This window comes from Rhyacophila brunnea, unplaced genomic scaffold (genome assembly GCF_057557595.1).
Source record: "Rhyacophila brunnea isolate RB1 unplaced genomic scaffold, BYU_Rbru_1.0 scaffold_1, whole genome shotgun sequence".
Taxonomy (NCBI): domain Eukaryota; kingdom Metazoa; phylum Arthropoda; class Insecta; order Trichoptera; family Rhyacophilidae; genus Rhyacophila; species Rhyacophila brunnea.
The window spans coordinates 12,961,895-12,983,979 of NW_028232751.1; the positions used below are offsets into that span (position 1 = coordinate 12,961,895).

Below are 22,085 nucleotides of genomic sequence, written 5' to 3' on the forward strand. Positions count from 1 at the left end.
GCCATCATTAATTGTACTTCTGATTACGAATAACTTTTTTTTACATATTTTTTAAAAAATATTGACAATAGATTAAAATTTGAAGAATTTCTTGTTTCGTAAATGTATTATCTCAGTACGTCTTCCTTGCGTCTCGTCTCACACTATGTAACCACTATTTTCTACGTTGAATATCGATTTCAATAGATATTGATGCCCATTTAGAAGCAGCTTTGAGAATATCAACTACAAAATTAACACCTGAATTTAAAAAAATGTTAAAAAAGGTACATCAGTTTCATTCTTCTCATTAATTTTTTGTAATGTTTATTTTTCGTCATAATAAATAGTGTATATCTAAAAATGGTATTTTACTTGCGGCCTGCCGCTCATTTTTAATTCTTGAATTTGGCCCTCCATCCAAAAAGTTTGCCCCCCCCCTGATCTAGACCATACAAAACATTTTTATATAGGTACATACAGGGCATGAGAAACAAATATAATCTAATTGTAACAATAAAAACATGCTTAGCAGAGTGCTTATAATAAACTTATTTAAAAATGAATACGCAGCATTCTTAATTGTAAGATAATAATATAAAGAAATAAGCGGAAGCAATAACTTGGTAATATTAATATTATCGGCCCATGTGCGCCAAAATAAGCAATAAGCAACGTGTTCCGTTAAAATTTTAGGATTTGCTAAGTGTTCCATCACAGGAAAAGTTTGCGAAACAACTCAAAATAGCATGTTCTAAGGTAATGGTGTTTGAAAATATTAACCAAATGCTCATTTCAATGTTAAGCATTGATTTTTTAAGTAAATGTGTTTATTTTTAATTTAGTTCAAATGAACTTAACAATATACAATGAAATTTTACAGTTTAACATCCAGACGTTCCCGTTTATTATTGAATTAACGATGAATCCCATAAAGGGTAAAACACGTAAAAAAATACAATATCACATATCTGTGATTCTCATTTTTTAAAGCAATAAACAATTAATAGCACATGGTAATGGAAATGCAGATTAATCATTCTGTAATAAACAAAAAACAAAAAATTTGCAATGCAGTTTGTATACCAGCACCATAATAAACATTTTTATATACACACATGGGCATGAATGAAAAATAAATAATAATATTAAGGGCCCACATGCCCAACGTAGGTCAAAATGGAGGTTTTATGGTATTTTCAGGCCAAAACCCTGGACATTCCTTAAACGTTGTAGATAATCTATTTATATAATTTTGAAGCCTTATTATACTTTATATTGATTTTAAACATTTGATGACTGCATTAAGTATTTTTATTACATAAAATAGTATTCTTTAGAATATAGTCATATTTCAGTACATCCATGCGCAGTGGTGTTAAGATTTTTTAGATTTATAATTTTTAAACGCATTTACAAAACCATTAGTAAAATTAATGTTAACATTTTATAGTGAAATATTTACAATAAAAAATTATATTTTTTAATCTCTCTGATCCAAAATTTGACAAGAATTAGGCATTTTATTATTCAAAAAATGGACACGATTAACACAGTTGAAAATAATTCTAAAGATACTGATTATAAGCTATTTGTCTTTGACCACTCAATTGTGATAAAACATACATTTTATGTTATAAAAATACTTTATGCAGTCATCAAATGTTTAAAATAAATATAAAGGATAAGGCTTCAAAATTATATAAAAAGATTATCTACAACGTTTAAGGTATGTCCAGGGTTATGCTCTGAAAATACCATAAAATCTCCATTTTGACATACGTGGCGCATGTGTGCCGTTAAGTAACATACATCAATTACATGCTAAATTACATATCTTATATCAATTTCGTGGTAAATTACGGAATGAAAAGTCTCTGCAAACGCTTGCACATTTCAGCCAACACAAGTAAACTTAAAATTCAACACAGACCAACCAGTTTCACGCAAAAGCAAGTTATTTGGTCAACTTAGATATACCTTCACCCTAAAACGTCACAATGAACAAAATAAACCAGAAGTCAGACTTTTAATTGGACATAGTTATGCAGAAAGTAGCCAGTCCACACAAAAAATGAGATATGATATGGATCAGATACGAGAAGGTTTTCTCTACGTTCTGCTGAAAATACCCAAGCTGCATAAAAATTATTCTTGAAATAAAATAGTATTCATAATTTCACATTTTACATACATTTTTAATATCATGTTGTTGCTAAAGTGCCGTTATCTTAGCTCGACATTATTGTGGACTGGGTACATTCTGCATAACTACGTTCAATTTAAGTTATGACAGTAGCACGAAATTGATTCATGAGGACTCAGCAACCGGTGTTTGAGGTAAGGGAGCGGGATGATGCATGCTCAACGGTTGTGCTGTCATATCGGTAGAGAATGACTCGTAGCTGCTGATTCATGCCGGCCGGAGCTATTTTACGTGGGCCGATTATTGTCGTATTGATACCGATATTGTATTAATGCTGTTGAAAGAACTCGGGCTGGTTCATCGGGATGTCTCCTATCTGGTTGGCAGGTTGCACTATCTTCGGGACAATCTCGGTTCGATTGAGCGGCCTAATGGGGGGTGGGTTATTCTTGTAATGTCCTCATTTTCGGTTGTTTGGTAGGCGGTTCATCGCTGGTCAGATCGATCACCATGGCTGGCCTTTTTTCAGCTGCCGGTTTGCGATTATCAGGGACGGAATTCTGTAATATGTTCAGCGGCCTTCCTGTCATCACATTCATCGTTGCGCTTGCAGCAGGAGGCTTTGGGGTATTAGTGAAAGAATCTCCAACCTGCAGGCCGACAGAGTGTGTCAGTTTCATAGGCGGCAATGTATTGTCGCTCAACACCGAGATTATGATAGCATCCAGGTCGTTGATTTGTTTTGTCAAATCCATCAGTTGCTTTAGAGAATTTCGGAAGTTCTCCTGCATCGTTTTCAGATTCTGGAGGACTTCAGCTTTTAAAGCCTCCAATATTGTAAGCATAAAAAGTTCTTCCAGCTTCTTTCTATTTAAGTCTGCGAGATAGCCTTGAAAATTAAAGTCGAAAGGGATTAATGGAAAACCAAGTTTTTTTCAATTTTCTTTTTATCTGTCATATCGTATATCGTCCCTGTTCTGGCAGAACACATTAACTGGAGAATACTAGTTTTGAGTAATTTGACTTTGAAGTTGTTAAAATGTTTGAAATGGTCTATCATGTGAGTTTATTGAATAATCGTTAGAAGGATGACTTTAAAATAAACACGGTTTATTTATTAAGAAGGTTTCCAGACGGTAAAGTTTGAAATAAGGAACATTTTGGTATAAATAATTCAATATGTCATTTTTTCGAATTAGTGTCTTCTGCCAGAACAGTGACGATATATCCTTGGGTGATTTGGTTTCATCTAAATGAAAATAAAAAAGAGATTGTCAAATTGTGAACATTATTTTTTAATTCTCAATTTGTAATGAACCAAATAATTTACTATTAATATGCATGTAGCAAAATCTTGAATACGTAATGTACTTTTGAATTTGTCTTACTTACTGATATCAACTACCTCATGGAATAACACACCAACTCAAAATAGTGTGTTTTATGTTTGTTGAGCCATTGTTGCATAGAAAAAAAATAGCACACCAGCCACTTTTTCTTGGATTTTTTTCTCGAAAACACCAAAAATACTGTTTAAAATAATACTCGTAAGTAGAGTTATGATTTTATAACATTTTTTGTAATATCTTAAATAACATGGAATAATAATCCATCTGTAGTTGTTATCACAAGTTATTGTTATTATTTTTTATGGACACTGAATATGACACTATACCGAGTTGGTGTGATATTACTCGGAAAAATATGCATGCTCTCTACACAAATCATTTTAGTGTATCATTTAGATATGATTTCACCATGGAATATGACACTAATTAAACTTTCATCTTCAACTCTCGGCAGCTGACAATAATATTAATATCATTTTTAGTTAATATATCTCCAAATAGATCTCGGCGAATATTACAATTAGCTCGAGGCAAATAAAATAAAGGATGGGAACAATAAAGGTAAATAATATTATGTAGCTTTAATAATCTCCTACTTCAGACAACACATTTATAGGTTATAATTATAAATGATTCAACCGTAAATATTCTGTCGGTACTATTGGCCTCTACAGGATTTTCAATGTTTATATTATTCTGTGTCTCATATATACTATAATCTATAACGTCTTCCTATCATAACTTACTAACTTCCTATCGTAACCATCGTATAAATGCATATTTGCACCTTTAGTTTCTAATTATTTACAACCTACATTAATTATTCTTCTTGTTTCGATTCAATGACAACTTGTGATAAGTACGTAATACTTGTCTATTTTTGCATATTTATTGATAATTATTTTTATTATACTTTTATGATAAATACGATAGTCAAAAGAATTTTATTACAAAAAAACGAAACTAAGTGGTGAGTGCTTTTGAAAGAGTCAGAATTGCTATTGGATAATCAAGGCAGGCACAACAACCGTCCTCATGCACTCAATGAAGCAACAAAAAATAGTGTAATTGAACATATTAATATGTTTCCTAAAAAAGAATCCCACATATGGTTTATAAGTTTATATTAAAGAAATTGGTCGTTCGATCAAGATAAAAACAACGTATGTTGGAACAAGGTAAAAGATATCCACATTCCCGTTGGATATTATTGTGGACTCTTGAAATTACGGTATGATTATGATAGTACATATCAAACTATTAATATGAAGTATATCCGAAAAACTAAAAGGCGGCCAGTTAACACTTTTCAAAACAAAACACTGAAAAAAGCCTACACAAAACCGATCCCCATAAGTAAACCCTTACATAAATAATATTTAATGAGTCTTTGTACAGCTGGTGCAATACCTAATAATTATCATTATTTTTACAAAAACTTAACAGTTGATTGTGTGGGATCAGAAGAAAATTCACAAGAGTAAATAATTTTAATTGTATTATGCTATCTTTCAAATTCTATAACCTTGAATGAGCGGGCGAATTAACCGAGGTAATAATGTATAGCTTAGTTTTTAGTTTTAAAAAAAAATGTAATCACTTAGGTCACTTTGATTATTAATATAACATTGTAGAATTTTTAGCTTCATAATAAAATAATTAGTTATTGGAATCACTAAGCAAGGATTAAACTCTTATCAAAATTTAAAACTTTAGGCTAATATTTTTCATCAATAATAAGAGTTAGGCTACGTACTAGCGTTATCATTGTAATTTGTATCATAGCAATGAATATGTATTAGATATAAGTCATATAAGTAAAATTTTTAATCTAATTTTAAGAATACAGTTGTATGTGAGTTGATAGTTGTCCCACACTTAATATAAAAGAAGATTTATTTATATAACGTTTATAATTTTTATCTATGTATGTACCAATATACTTGACAGTGCTGCAAGGCAAACATAATTTACATAAAATATTATATTTAGTGAAATATTCATTAAGAACCTTTTCCAATTTATCTTACTATAATTATGTTATGTAAAACAATTACCTGAAACTGGCTGAATGGTTAAAATACAGTTTATTGCGATAAAATATTGTTTAATTAAAAAATCTCATATTCCGTATAAAAATTCATCGAGAAAAAAACACCAAGAGCACATAGTGTGTCATTCCTCGTAAAAATTCAAAAGAACAATCACACTAAGTCGAGATATTTAAGATTATTGTTTAGAATAAGCATGGAAAAAAATACAAAACAAATATATATATAAGTTACGTGGTATTTTTTTGTATGAAAAAAAAAATAATTACGTGAAAAAACACACCAAGTATAGATAATAATTATTATATTCACTATAAAAAATATAAACGGGTAAAATCACACCAAATCTAGATGTAATATTTTAGTAGTCAAACATAACGTGGAAAAACACATTTAGAGTGTTATTTCCTAAATTAATGACTTGCGAAAGTTGATTGTCTGTTTAAATGATTCGCTATTTAGAGATATAAATTATAATTTAAATAATATTTGCATACAATAAACTGCCTTTGCTACACATTTTTTTGAATGGTTTTATTTTCTCCTGAAAAATTGATAATTTAGAGTTAGTGTGTTATTCCATGAGGTAGTCGATATGGCAAATAATTGATTTATGCATCAATTTTATTAAAAAAAAAAACAATAAATTAGGTGTTATATTATCTACCATCTGTTGGTGCTTGGATTCCCGTTTCGTCATCACTTGTCCCTTCGGCTCTAAAAAAAAAAACGGTATTATGAAAACATCATCAATAGTCAACACATAGGAACACACCCAGAGGATGTGCAATTCGCCACAGAAGCAAATAGTAGATTCTATTAGGTGAAACTGACAGAGGAATGAATTTAGTTACTTCTGTGTGCCACTTTATATTTGGAAAAAATGCATTTGTCTGCCCTTGAAAGAAGACGTCCATCGCTCCCACCAGAACAAGAGCCATAACATAAATAAAAACTACGGGGATCCGGCAACTTCGTGAATTGAGCATATGTAATAATAATTTATGTTTATAATGATATATAAGAATCAGCGGCGGCTGGTCTAACATTATACAAGTGCACTGCACTGCTTGCATCGCTATGAAACATCGTTCAACATCGTAAATCATATTTTTTCTTCATAGGTTTTTAATATTATCGCTCACTTATTGTAATGCAAACCATAAACCGATGTGCCCACATTCCCAATCAGCGATAATACAGGCACTATATACCGTATACGTCATCCTCACTGTAATCGTTTGCGCCCCGGCAATATATTTTGTTTACTTAAAATGAACCCAAAGCTTAGTATGAACTAAAGCCATTAAAAAACAACTTAAACCGTGCTAATAGTTTTTGCCATGCGTAAGTTCCAGAATATCGTGCGCCGACCGGGTAAAATGACATCATATTGTTCTGAGTAGAGAGCAATTACAGATTTGAATTATGGTTTGTTATTAATGTTATTATAGACGCTGCGACTTACTGTTCACGCTCAAATTATGTTTAGTATAATATTTAGCAATCTCGTATGTAAAATGCCTGTTAAACTAAATACAATAAAATTCATTATTTTCTAAATTTAAAATGGGTAAGAAATATATTAGAATGTCGGTAAGATATTTTGATTTATGTGTACTGCAAATTAAATCAGTGTAGATAAAAATAATTTTGGTACCTACCGCATTTCTGGAAAAATTAATATTTCATTATCCTGTGTGTTGACTAAACGCGAAATGATGTGGGTTATTTATAATAAGTATAGAAAATTATTAATTCATGAATTCTAATGATAAGCTAATAAATCTTAATACTATTTCACAAAGTTCAGATTAATAATAATCATTATTCATGCAGTGTACAAATTGCTAAAGATAATGTACTTATATAGAATACGATGGCTTATATTAAAAGTAAGAGGTATTTATCTACTATAAGAGATGCATTCGTTTCTTAAAACTAATCCAATAAAGATTTAAGTAACTCGCAACATGTTTTATTAAAAATATAAAATATACAGGTAATTTCCCAAATGTCAATAACGTTTTGTCAAATCAAAAATAACGCCGAATTGATTTCATTTTTCAATAAGGTAGGTTTCGAGCGCACCCTCAAAAATTACAATCCAAAAAATTACCGGCCGCCACTGATAAGAATAATAATGACTGTTTCAGTGAATCTGAATTTGGTTGAAATGCTTGTGACAGATGTGTGCAAAAATAATTAAATTTGCTACAAACTAATCTACAATGCAAAATGAATATCAGCTAGTCCTGCTCCAGTTTTATTTATATTTAGACTCCCATCTAGCGAAAGTTTTCTTCAATACCTTTGATTGAAATACACACTAATGTAATAAAAGAAAAGGTACCCTTCGCCGGAGGCGTCTTCTACGCCGGAGGTTTCTACTTCGCCGGAGGTCTCTTCATCCCCGGAGGTTTCTACTTCGCCAGAGGTTTTTTCTCCTTCTTCGTTTTCGGAGGTGACTTCTTCCCTAATTCGGCCTCCACCTTCCACCAGAAGGCCATCCATGAGAGATTCATGAACGCAGTCTGAAATTAATATGTATTTTAATAAACCGAGTTAATAAAACGGTTTATGTGTGTGACAAAAAGGTAAAGAACTTTACCACTAAGTATCAAAAATAAGCCAAATTATATTTTTATTATTTTGTAAAGTCAATATTTTAGAGAGTTCATGCATTCATTGTGAGTATAAACGTAGCCAAGTGCATAGGTTGACTAAGTCAACATCATAGTTAAATTTGTGATTAGAAAAAATGCTTATCCCAATAGATTTCTTTATGTGCTGTTATCCTGTGCGGAGCACAGATAATTGAAATACAATGTATTTCTGTACGAATTTTATTCATGCGTGAAGAAATGCCAATTTCAACATTGCATGCATAGGTAAAAAGTAGGCTGTCTTTTATCTTCTTAGTCACGAAAAATGAATTTGTCGACATTAAATCTATGCACTAGTGACCGAATAATTCGAATTTCGAATTCAACTTCGAATTCAAGAGTCTCGTTAGTAAATACACATCAGACGCAGATTATTAATGAAAATAACATATATTATATGTTTAACAACTCAATTTATACGATTATGCTTGAATCGATTTATGCATAATATATGTTATACTATCATGATAAGCATTTACTTTTATTTGTTTACCCTTCATGTTAAGTATTAGTAATCATTAGAGACCGGATTATATGCAACATAAAAAGCTTAAAATATGCATGAAAAGTGTCAAAAAATGTCAAAATATGCAATATTAAATAATAAAAAGATACTAATTTTTTATTTCAAAATCAAATTGACGATAATTTTTATTAATTAACAATTATTTAACATTTTGTTACTCTTGTAAACGTTAACAATCAGGTACTTTTCCAAATGTTCGATAGTAAGATTGTGTCTTCGATCACATAAAATATTTTTATAAGTGGAAAAGGACCGTTCCACATCCACTGAGGTAACTGGGCAGTATTTGAATTTGGGTGCTATGTTAGCTATGCTATGTTATTTAGCACTTGTTTCTGGCAAAAGTTTCAGAATTTCACAAAGGTACAAAGCCTGTGTGGAATATTGTTCAAAATGTTTTTAAACCTTTCTCTAAGTTTACGCGGGAATACCTCTGGCAATGTGGAGTTCATTTAGCGGATTTTATTCATTAACTGAACAGATTCAGTCAATGGCAAACCTTGAGTTTCAAGCTTTTTAATACTCGCAGGTATGTGGGAAAAATGGTTGCTAATCACAGCTATGTTTTTTTTTAGGGCTTGCGCAGACAGAGAGAGGTCGGAGTTCTGCATTCAACCTACCGCTGACCGCTAGCGTTCAGGGACAGCAGACAGGTGGCGGTCAACAATATGCGTTCCATTCGTATACAAACGTTGTTGCAAAATGTCGTTTGACAGCTCCTCTTCTGAAGACGAGTATTGATATTGTGGAGCTTACTGGCGTCTATATAATATAAAATAAAATACCGAAAATGAGTGGAAGAGCAAACCGTATCATGGAATTGGCATTAAAGTGAATCCCTGAGGATTAATAATTCTGAACGTTGTTGCAAAATGTCGTTTGACAGCTCCTCTTCTGAAGACGAAGTATTGATATTGTGGAGCTTACTGGCGTCTATATAATATAAAATAAAATACCGAAAATGAGTGGAAGAGCAAACCGTATCATGGAATTGGCATTAAAGTGAATCCCGGAGGATTAATAATTCTGAACGTTGTTGCAAAATGTCGTTTGACAGCTCCTCTTCTGAAGACGAAGTATTGATATTGTGGAGCTTACTGGCGTCTATATAATATAAAATAAAATACCGAAAATGAGTGGAAGAGCAAACCGTATCATGGAATTGGCATTAAAGTGAATCCCGGAGGATTAATAATTCTGATGGATCTGGTGAGTTAAATTGATATTACTAGTGTTTGACAATCAATGTCAAATTTACATTTAGAGGTTAACTTATTGAGGTTGGCAAAACATTAGTAATTATAAGTAGTAAATCAATAAGTTAACCTCAAAATGTAAATTTGACATTGATTGTCATCACGTGGCTTCATTTTCTATCTTTATTTCGTTTTTATCAAGTACTACCATGTAAGTTTTGTCAATAATAATATTCAAGTACACCTAGATTATTTTTAGGTAATTTTACCTACTTAAGGGCACACATGCTTACCTAGAGTTTCTGTTTTTTCATTTAAAGTTGAACTATGACATTGAATACTAGGTATGATTTTTAAAGTGAAAGTGATATTATGTTACATCTCTTTTACGCATGCTAATATGATTAAAAAGTTATTCTTTCTCTTTCTGTCACATTCGAATTTGATTACCGAAGTTTAAACATTTACTATGCGTATTAGCTGACGTGCTTCGTCGTTTACAAATTATAACATAAATTTAAAAAATATATGTATTTATAATATTAAATATATTTTATAATGTACACAGATTTTTTTAACAACTATATTATATATACTTTTATTTATTTGTCGCATATTTAAAATGTTCTTGCTTTATTAAAATCTTTTTATTAGCCGGCCAAATAAATCCGTATTTTTGGCCATAGACTAATACAAAAATCTCTCTGCTGTCAAAAGTGTCAAATATTATGTTTACAAATTGCAAGGTACCTAAAACAATTGTGTTTTATATCAGGAATAAGAAACACTATCTGTAAGTACAATATTATGTTATTTATTACTATCGTAGTATTCTGTGTGTTTTGCATATATTATTCAAGTGTTTATTTATTGTTTTCTTAGTCTATACATGCTTTCAATGTTTCATAATTCCGACGTAATACAATCCTTTTTTTGAGGTTAGTTACATTCATTCCAGAATTATATAAAACCTGTGATTTCATATATATTTGTTTGATATAATCTAAGGCGTTCTAGTTGTTATTAAACATGTTACCTACCTGATTACTTTATTTTAGTTAATCAATCTTTTTTGATGCTTTGTATTATCACTAATCCGTTTTAATTACCACTCTTCAAACAGTCGCCAACTATAAAAGATTAAAAATCACACTATTAACAGTTCCTATGTTATGTTTTTTGCAGATGGAGAAAATGTTTACCGAGATCTTTGCTTGTCGACGGTTTCATATGAATAAGATGGAATGAAATAAATCTTTTAATTAATAATGAAATAAATCCAACTTTCGGCGTACGATTCGAGCATGGCGTGATTTATGACGTCGACCATCAAGCATATACACCCATTTTATAGATTTAATAGTACAATTACACAAGGTAAATATAAAGTGACTAATGTTTAAAAAATAAAACAATTTTATAAAAACATTTTTGCACTAAATTTATTATCGATACCTAATGATATAAAAGTTGCTATTTTGATTCGTAATATAAAATATAATATAATTGTGCATATCAGTTACTTGTATCATATTAGGTATGTCATTTGGTAGAGCTTACTCTCCAAGTCTTGTCTTTTTCAGTCTCAATATCACTTTGATATTAGAAAAATTGTCTTTCCAACACCAATGAAAGGTGCATGTATCTATACACACACATTTCAAAGGCTTTAAGTTTTCTAGATACTGTATATTACTTCTTCTCTTCGGCTATATCCGCATCTTAGTTGCAGCATATGGATACAATGCGGCGCCTCCAAGAATCTCTGTCACTCTAGTTTTTTGCATCGTTCCAGGTCATACTAGCAGCCCGTAACTCCGCCAGATATGCTATATAGATAGTATTTAGTGGCCATCCAGGACGCCGGAATCCGGTTGGCTTGAAGAACAGGCAAACCAGATTGGGATTCTCTTCAGGCACTCGCAGCACGTGGCCGGGCCAGGTACAAAGTTGCGTATTCACTCTCAGCGTGATGGGAGGCTATTTGGTGCGTTCTTTTATCTCCCGTTACTTCTAAAATTACCGCACACCCAGTATCCGTCGTAAACATCTGTTCTCGAAGCTCAGTATACGGTTGCTCGGAGCCTTTGTAAGGTGCCATGACATAAAAACTAGTAAGATATTTAAAATAGCTGCTAGAATGAATACATTGTTGAAAGGAAATGAAAACTGATAATATGATATATCAATTAATTTGTCCATCTGAAGTTGTAGATATCAGTTAATAATTATGTGTTATACCAGTAATTAAATGCTGACTTCAAATGAAAATTGACAATTAAATATTGAAATAATATATTACCAGTTTTGATTTTTTTAAGTACTATACTATATCCATGGTTCATATTACAATGTCATAGTAAAACTTAGAAGAATAAAATATGTCGTAAGACGAAATCAATCTTGGGGTTTTAATATAAGTTAAATAAATAGTACACAGCTAATTTGTTATTACTTTGAATACATGCCATGTCTTTACATCAATAAAAAACAGAAAAACAATTTAATAATGTATAAATATTTATATAAGACTTAACAACGGCTGACATATAGTTAGACACGATGACCTCCATTTAATTTCCTCTTATTTTAAAATTCACCAAGATATATCCTAATAAGTAGGTAAGTATATTACATTTGTACATATAATAAGTAAATCAAGTACAAAATTAAATTACTATTGAAGCAGTATATATGGACCCCACAGAGTAATTAACAATATAATAATTTATATAATTATATCGGGTATATACTATATTGACACATTTTAATGAAGTCTATTTTTCTTGGTACCTACGTTCAATGATAAATGTTGTTTTATATTGTAACATAAACAATGGTAATATGCATTGATCTTTCTGATTTTTAAACTGTGATATCTATTTTATATATCTATTGATTTCTATGTGTATTATTGATACATTATTTATTTCAAATACAATAATTTCAAAACTAACAGTAAATAATATATAGAAAGCGTCATGTTGTTTAGTTGGAAAATCTACTAGGAAATTCCATCCAATCCAAATCCAATTTTTACCAGGTGGGTACTTGTAGGTCAGTTATTTTTGGAATAAAATGAATCCCTTAAAAAATATGAAATAAGAATAGAATGATAAATATTTGTGAAAATTTACCAAATCAACATGTTTAACGTGAATTTTTTCACACTAAAATGATAAATATTGTTAAGAAAATATACACAAACAGTTCATTCAGAAGTTATGACGTTTAAAAGATCCCGCGAGTTAACTCGTGCATGGCACTGATCAGTTATGAGGTGATATCAGTTATAATAATTTATGAGGAATGGTTATAAGCCATTGGCACAACCAATTTGGTTTTTGACCTTGAGAACAAAATGTAATTTTTACACGGGACCAAACTCCACGGCTGCAGAGACGAATGCTTATACAAAATATGGCACAGTGGAATCGCCAGCAAGATCTTTAGGTATCATTATTTAGATGTAAGTATACATATTATTTTGAATTTCATAAAATTACACTCGTTGTGGGTGTCTAGTAACAGTAAACTATATTAGTAAATTAGATATATCTTGATGAACTATAAAATAGTGATTAATATAGACTTGTTGAAAATATATTAAGCATAATAAAATTTAAAATAAAAATTTAGAAAGTCAGCCTTTCTGGTTCTCTAATATTCATAGATCTACTGGTTCTGGGATCTACTATTTCTGGCAGTAGACAATTCATATAAAAGTGATATATCTTTTTTTCAATCTTTTCAATCCAAAATGTCTCGTCTTTTTTGATTAATTCTATTTTAACAGGAAAATTATGTCCCGTCCAAACTCCAAATAAACAGACATCTTTCTTAGTAATATGAAGCTGCCCCTGAATCTGGAAGTACCAATCGTGATTTTTATCTATTACCATATTCCTGTCTTTATCTACTTTCCAAAATTTATTTGTTTTCTGTACAATAGCTTCATCTGCACTTATTCCAGCAGCTGAGAAAGGACATTTTATTTCAATAATTGTATCATCATCGCTGATGCCATCTGGCGTTGCACCGATAAAATCATACACATCATCGATAAACAATCCACATCTCTCAATCTTAATTCGTTCTTGTACACTAAGCTGTTGTAAAGCTATTGATTCATTTTCTTTACCATATTTTACCGCTTTCACGTTGGCTAATGATTGGCTATATAATAAACGTTTTACCAAAGGCCCAAATTTTGTATTTTCTCGCCGCTTACACACCTTTCCAAAAACAGAGGCAGTAAGAAGGTTTCGTCGCCTTTCTAGCCATTCTGCACATTCAGATTGTAATACAGTGCGTCTTTCTATATCCCTCCTCTCATAGTTTGTCAGTTTGAGTTTTTTCAAAAAAGTTTCTTTTAACAATTGATATTGATTTTTGTCCATATCAGGTTTTTGGCAACTCTCTCCATAATCTGGATTAGATAAAGGAACAGAATGTATTGGTTTTCGCCAAGGTTTTCCTATTTTTTTTTTATTTATTTTCAACCTTCTTGATTCTAAGCGATTTATGAAGGCTTTTGGGCTATTTTTATAAACTTGTTTTTGAATTGTGCAATGTAACTTATTTGTATTAAATGCGATTACCGCCGCTGCACATCGTCCCATGTACGATTGTCTTTGAGAGTAGTTAATTCTCTTGCCGCCTACAAATTTTGCAATCATGTTATTAAAAGATTCTGAAATATTAGTAGAAAAATTATAAATTAAACTTTTTGAATTTAGCACCAAACGAGAATTATATATCATTAATTGAGAAAATAGACTGCATTCTTTTAATGCTGGTACATAATTTACATCAAGCATGTCCTCTGTATTTGGTTCATTTGTACAAAAATATGGTAGACAAGAAGTATGGTCTCCAAAAACATGGTGCGGTCCATTAATTAAATCTTTTTTCAAAGCGATAACCTTTTCTTCGAAAGTACTATCTTGTAGTTTTCTATACTTGATTGCACCTATGACGGCTTTCCGCAGACGTCTTTTTCTTGACGCAATGATTTTTCTTACATTCAAGGGATATCTTGTGTCTTTGGTTAATGCCTCTATTTTGCCACAATAATTTCTAATTAAATGGTTTTTACATTCAACTTTCTCGACAGTTACATTCGGATATGGGTGACAATCAAGAATTTTTTTGTATGTGCTGGAATCTCCATCAGCAATCAATTTTGAATAAATCAATCCATGTGTATTAATAGATTCTTTAAAGCCTTCTAATATTGCTGTAGATTCCATTCCAGCTGACGGACCGGTGTAATTTAAAAAGCATTTATGTTGTTGAGCAGGGATATTTTTATTTTTAGCTTTGGCGCACAAATCGCAATATTTATTTTTCACTGACATGTACAAAATCTTTCCGGTTCTTTGACCAATGATCGTGGCAGCGCCAGATGCTGCGGAATAATTGCATCTGTATGAACGTTTCGACCAACAGCCGTCTGCAACAACTTATATCATGGGAATACCAGAAGAATCGACGTCACCATTTTCGATTGCAAGTTGTCGCTCTTCTTTCGCAGCGTTTTCCATACTCTTATTTTTGGTTTCTTCAAACCACTCGTACACCTTCTGTTGACTCTTTCTGTATGTTCTTGCTGTAATCGATGGTACGTCAATTGCTGAACACATTTCTTCCAGATTTGAAAATCCACTGCCGATACTGATTATACTGGATACAAATGCGTCACACAGATTCATTTTGTTTTTGTTCATTTCAGTGGTATATAATTTTAATTTTTTACCACAAAGTTTACATTGAATAAAAAATGTACTACTAAAGTTATCCCGATTTTCCCCAAAAATTTCTAAATGTGATAAATTACAATTAAATGGAGAATCATGGTGGCTAATTAATTGAAGTTGTTGGAAAAAATATGAAAAGTCTATAATTCTACGGCCTTCTACACGGAATTTAGGGCTTGAATCTTCAATTTCATTTTCTATAATAAATTCTTCGTGTTCGTGTTCAAATGTGGGATGAAATTCTGGTTCAGGTAGTATGCTTTGAGGATTTCCATGCTCAGGCATAGTCTTCGGCAATATATCAATACTATAATACATTCAAAAATATTAGTTTAGTAGATAGTTAACAGAAAACAAAATGTATAGCTGCTATTAATTATTGTACCAGATTATAATTTTTGTCACAGACACACTAATTTCGAATAAGACATGGCACAAACATAATATAAGTACAAATGATCATTATACTTAATTGTGTGTATTAATAAGTAATACGCAAAACTTCCTTTTGCAAGATAAATAAATATTGTGAACCAAAATTTTCTGTGAAATGTGGTTTTTTCAACTATGTATAATTATGTCAAATTATAAAATGATAATTTCAAACCTTTGTGTTTTTAATGTATTAATATTTCCATCTTTTCTCCTACGTCTTTTTTTGGAACTTCCAGCCATCGGATAGTGAGTTCGTGGCATTTTTTGTAAGTACAATCGATATAAATAATTGTGATAATATTGTTAGGTACCTATGTCAAAAACCTAGGATGAAAATTTCGCATTCCCGCTGAAATAAATGACGTTCATAGTATTGCCAGACTAAACTTTCGAAATTAAAGTTAATTTAAAAGAAAAAAATATTTCATTGGAAAATATTATGTAAGTACAGGCATCCATTATTATGTTATTATTTGATGAAAGTATTCTTTAAAATCATCTGTATTATTATAATCTCGCAAATTCATAATTTAGTAAAAGTTAAATTTTCTGTAATATAAATATCAGTAGGTACCTAACCTAGGTAGATTCATAATTTGGCTAAGTAAAAAATATAGATATTTTTACTTCGCGATGTGTTTGGGGTGTTCTAAATTATGTAAGTATGTTTAATAACAAATGTGAAATTCGTAAAACCTCATGTGTATTATTTATTAAATAAAAATAGTAAAACTAATAGTAGATACAAATGGTGAAAAACTTCATTCACTTATTTACTAAAATATCAATCCAATAATATTTTAGTAGATATGGCAATACTGGACGACCCGATATATTTCACTGAAATAAAATAAAATCTATCACAATTTATAAAATACATACCTACTACAATCATAATTATTTTGAATGAAGAGGGAGATAGTTGTAGAAAGGGACAGAAAACTAACTGCTATGTTGCAATATTAGGCAAAATAGATTGCAACAGTGTTAAAAATTAGAATGTATGATTTAGTATGACATTACGTAGAATTTACGCAAACACAAATTTCTTCAGATTTTTTTTGCTTTCCGATCCTTCTGTCAAAATGATTTTACGTTTGCTATAATACGCTTGAATATCCGTTTATTTAACCTATTTTTGTGCTCAATTTGTAGCATTTAGTGTTACAAACAAATTTGTGTACAATACTAGTGTGTTGGCGTATTTTTTTGGACATATACAGTGAAAATAATACGAGCTATAAATACTAGACATCATGCGCCAGTTCGTAGGCGATTCTAATGGAAGATTAGCTTGTCGAAAATTTCACGGAAATTGTCGTTTAAAATATTTCACTATTTAGTATTATAAATTTATAATTAACAAGATGTTTCATCATTTATTCAATGATTAATGATAACCCTTCTGATACGTAGCTTTAGATTATTTGGAATGTCTATAATTATAGCATATTTTAATAACAAAATGTCTAGTCGATTCCGTTAGATTTAGAGGGAACAGAAACTGCAAATATTATAATTATACTGAATATATTTTACTACATTATGTTTGATAACATTAAAGCTATCTATAATAAACGTTTTGACATAATATTTAGTGGAAAAAACGGTTATCAACACAGTCTATTAATGTCACAAAAATATGGCTTCGTTATCAATTATTACATTTCAAGGTTCCAAAGAATATTATTTTACGTCATAAAAATACTTTATGCAGTTATCAAATGTTTAACATAAATATTTGCCGATGAATAAGCTTCATAATTATATAAATAGTTTTTCTATAAATCTTACGTAAGATTCAGGCTTAACCTCCGAAAATACCAGAAAATAGCTGACATGGAACACCTTCCCCCTTAATTAAATATCTGATAATCTTTATACCGTCTTACTATTCAAGTTATTGTATGTGTGAGTTTGTAGAGCAAGATTTATTAATTGTTACAGAAGAGTTAGTGTCTATCGCGAGTAATGGTGAGATAAGTTGCCTTGTCGTTTCAAACACAGTTCAAGAAATAAGCAGCGGTTGCCAACTACTTCTACCATAAGAAGGACTGACTGACTATTATACGCATCATGGTAAGCTATTTATCAAAATCCCTGTATGTTCAATTTCTTTCTTAGTTCTTTGTTGGATATTGTTATGTATAGAATTTTGTAATTGTGATTTTCGATGTCACAGTTACAAAATATAGTAAATGTGTAAGATAGAGAATATGAATATAGTAATAAAGAAGCTAACTTGACGCCTTGGCTGCCAGCCGTTCGCATGAGACGACGGTAAAACAGGGCGCAGGTAATTGTGTCACTTATCACTTTGACGCGTAATCTATCAACCTTAAAAGAATTTAAAACTACCGACTATAAAAAAGCCGATCGTATAATATATAAAGTGACTGGTAAAAGAATGAAAACTAAGAACAAAATTATTAAGTTAACCTGGGCGCCATAATTCCAGATTCGAATTCATTTTAGTGAGTAATATTATAAGGAGGAAATAAGAGACGATTGAATTTTAACAAATGTAGGTATAATACTTATGGAAATTGGATCTACATAAAATTTACAAACAAGTAATAAGTAATTTAAGAAATAAGTTAATATAATAGATGCCTAAATTTATTGAACGAACGATGACTGATAGTTCAATAATATTTCAACTAAATTAAGCGGTATTCTAAATTCTGACGATGGATGACTCCTAATTGTTTTATATTTTGCATACATATTTTTTATTTACTTACCTATTTTAATATAAATTAAATACTTGAAGATATATTGTTTTTCTTAGAAGGTAGGCTTTAAATAATCGCCTAGTATGGAGCCTTCGCCACTGATATCTTTTTATTTCATGGACTAATACTTTTAATATTCTTTCAGTACTACCAACGACTTCTGAAGAACAAGCTAGGTATATGCGACAATGTCACAATAGAAGAGAACACCTAAGCGTATGCACAATGAAGGCAATTGGGCGAAAAATATATACAAGAAGGGATATAATGCCCGAAAGGAATATATTGGAGCTTCAGGGACGGTTGGCAATGCTAAAAAAGTTCAAGCCCCATGCGTATCATGTCGTTTTAAATGCCACCACATACCTGTAAAATACAATTCTATTACGTTTTCATACTGGTATATAATATTTTATATTTCAGTTTCAGAATGCAAAGAAAAATGGCAGAATCTGCAGTCTTGCTTGTCCCGTAACATGAAGAAGCCTCCATTAGGGAGTGGGACGAGCAAGGCCAAGCGATATTATCTGCAAGACCTCACTCCCAGCCAAGCGTCTGAAGAGGCCATTAGGCCGCCACAGACGTACAGTTTTCGTAACAGGTTGAACATGCCAGTTAATACGTAATGGCGGCCATACAGTTATCTTTGGTACAAATTTTGGTTACAAATTATTAATTTAAGACGTTCACAACATAAATTAATATACCTAATTGTGAATGACAATGTCGGTAAATCTAAATAAAATTTAAGTATATATTTTAATAATATCACAACATAAATTAATATACCTAATTGTGAATGACAATGTCGGTAAATCTAAATAAAATTTAAGTATATATTTTAATAATATCATAGTAAGTAATTAATTATTATGATTGATGTAAATATAATTTTGTGGCATGTTTAAATTTATTGTATATAAAATCAATACCTATATAAATATTACCGTATTCTAAAAATATGACCAAATAGATAATTAATACTGTCCATTAAAGGGAATAATTTATTCAAAAGAAAAGATTATACTAGTTCATATTTTATATTTACACGAATGTGTATAATATTGTTTCGGTGAATCGATAAAATACACAATCCACTAAAAGATAGTGACAGCACAATTTTCCAAAGGTCTTCTTTTTACGGCAAGCTTATTAACAATCAATGGGACATTCCTGGGCCAAAACCATTACCAGGTAGAATACAACCAGTGCCTCACGTTTTTATTGGAGATGGAGGTTTCAAATTGGAAACATTTTTGATGAGACCTTTTGGAACGGATATAGCTATTCGTGATGAAAGAGTAAAAAACTATAATCACAGACTTAGTAGTGCAAGACGTATAGTAGAGAGTACATTTGGTATTTTGGTTCAAAAATGGAGGGTATTTTTAAGAGCATTTGAATTAGATGTAGATACTGTGGTTGATATTGTCAAGGCTGCTTGTTGCTTGCACAACTACCTTAAAGTAAAAGGAGAACTTGATATAAATGAAGAAGAACATATTTCATCTCACAACGCACAGGCCTTGACGTCTTTTCAACCAACAAATAGCAGGAGCAATTCTTCAGCGTATGCAGTTAGGGAAGAGTTTATTTCGTATTTTAATCAGTAAACAGCTCTGTAGGTAAATAATACCGAGATATTGTTCATTCATGTATCCATAACCTATAAACAAATAGCAGGAGCATTTTTTCAGCGTATGCAGTTAGGTTAGAGTTTATTTCGTATTTTAATCAGTAAACAGCTCTGTAGGTAAATAATACCAAGAGTTTATTTCGTATTTTAATCAGTAAACAGCTCTGTAGGTAAATAATACCAAGAGTTTATTTCGTATTTTAATCAGTAAACAGCTCTGTAGGTAAATAATACCAAGAGTTTATTTCTTATTTTAATCAGTAAATAGCTCTGTAGGTAAATAATACCAAGAGTTTATTTCGTATTTTAATCAGTGAACAGCTCTGTAGGTTAATAATACTGAGATATTGTTCATTCATGTATCCATAACCTAACAAATAGCAGGAGCATTTTTTCAGTGTATGCAGTTAGGTTAGAGTTCTAGAGTTTATTTTAATCAGTAAACAGCTCTGTAGGTAAATAATACCAAGAGTTTATTTCGTATTTTAATCATTAAACAGCTCTGTAGGTAAATAATACCGAGATATTGTTCATTCATGTATCCATAACCTACAAACAATAAAAGTGATAATAAAAACATATTCTTTTCACTTACCATTCCTGGTTCCCATTTCCTTGGCGATTTTTACCCACGCTTCGCCTTTTAATTGACGATTTTTATAATTGATGTCACTGAGATCATACAATAATCTCCTCTCTCTCACTAAATCAATCAATTTCTCAGACGACATTATTGCAACGGGACTTATCTATGACGGGACTGGACGGGAGGTACGGCGTTCTTTGTAATTCCGGGCATAGAACTCCAGAACTCCAGCGTTCCAATTGACCGGCGCGGTCTGACCGCCGGCTGTGTACCCATACAGTATGAAGTCCATACAGTACAAAGAACGCCGAACTCCGAACGCGGAACGCAGACCGCCTGACCGCGCTCTGTCTGCGCAAGCCCTTAACTTGTAAAATTGTTAAATGCTTCGCGTATCGTGTCCGGTATAACCGTAATGTACCATTTTATCTTGTCGGACTATAGTCGTCAGCCGTGATAACCGCGGGTACCTTACACACGAATCCATCATGATTAAATTATAGAAAAATAACATCATAATAGACACCTGTTTTTGGTTCTTTGGGCGTCGTAATTGAAGAACTCTCAATTTTAGGTGTGTCCTCGCCAAAGCCGCTCTCTCTATCGCCTGCTTCCATGGCTGTCACTTGCATGACAACAGCGTTTACGCTTCCCGAAACACGTTTTTCAAAGCTGCCGGTCAAGTCTTTATCAACGCCATTATCGTTTTTTAGTTCCTCCTGTTTGACCCGAAGAATCCGTTCTTTTGGCGGTATCACCTTTGCAGGACCAGCCTTGTGTGCGCTCTGCGACTCCATTTGCTTCACGTATTTATTCAATTTATTAATCAAACAGCTTTAATATCACCAAACTAAAAACAAACTCTCGTTCGTAATGCATACAAAAAGCGAATAAACAAACAAAAAACAAAACCATAGATAACATAAATCGTCCGATTTGTCTATGCTTCATATCTATGTTGCCATCTTTTCATAGTGAAATTATAGCACAGAGCCTCCATAATGATAGTATTTGGGGAAAA

General features: G+C 31.4%; 1 protein-coding gene and 1 long non-coding RNA gene across 2 annotated transcripts; one reads left to right on the top strand and one right to left on the bottom strand.

Annotated features, from left to right (window-relative positions):
* Positions 1-2,433: 2,433 nt before the first annotated feature.
* LOC147079480 (uncharacterized) lies at positions 2,434-21,969 on the bottom strand. Its single transcript, XM_085941421.1, has 4 exons — positions 21,591-21,969; positions 7,879-8,059; positions 6,193-6,242; positions 2,434-3,014 (listed from the first exon to the last, which is right to left on the bottom strand). The coding sequence occupies exons 1-4, from the start codon at positions 21,859-21,861 to the stop codon at positions 2,569-2,571; spliced, it is 948 nt and encodes a 315-aa protein (XP_085797547.1). The 5' UTR covers positions 21,862-21,969; the 3' UTR covers positions 2,434-2,568.
* On the top strand, positions 11,217-12,314 carry LOC147079481 (uncharacterized). Its single transcript, XR_015069724.1, has 2 exons — positions 11,217-11,290; positions 11,709-12,314. It is a non-coding gene; the product is annotated as an uncharacterized LOC147079481 (long non-coding RNA).
* Positions 21,970-22,085: the final 116 nt, after the last annotated feature.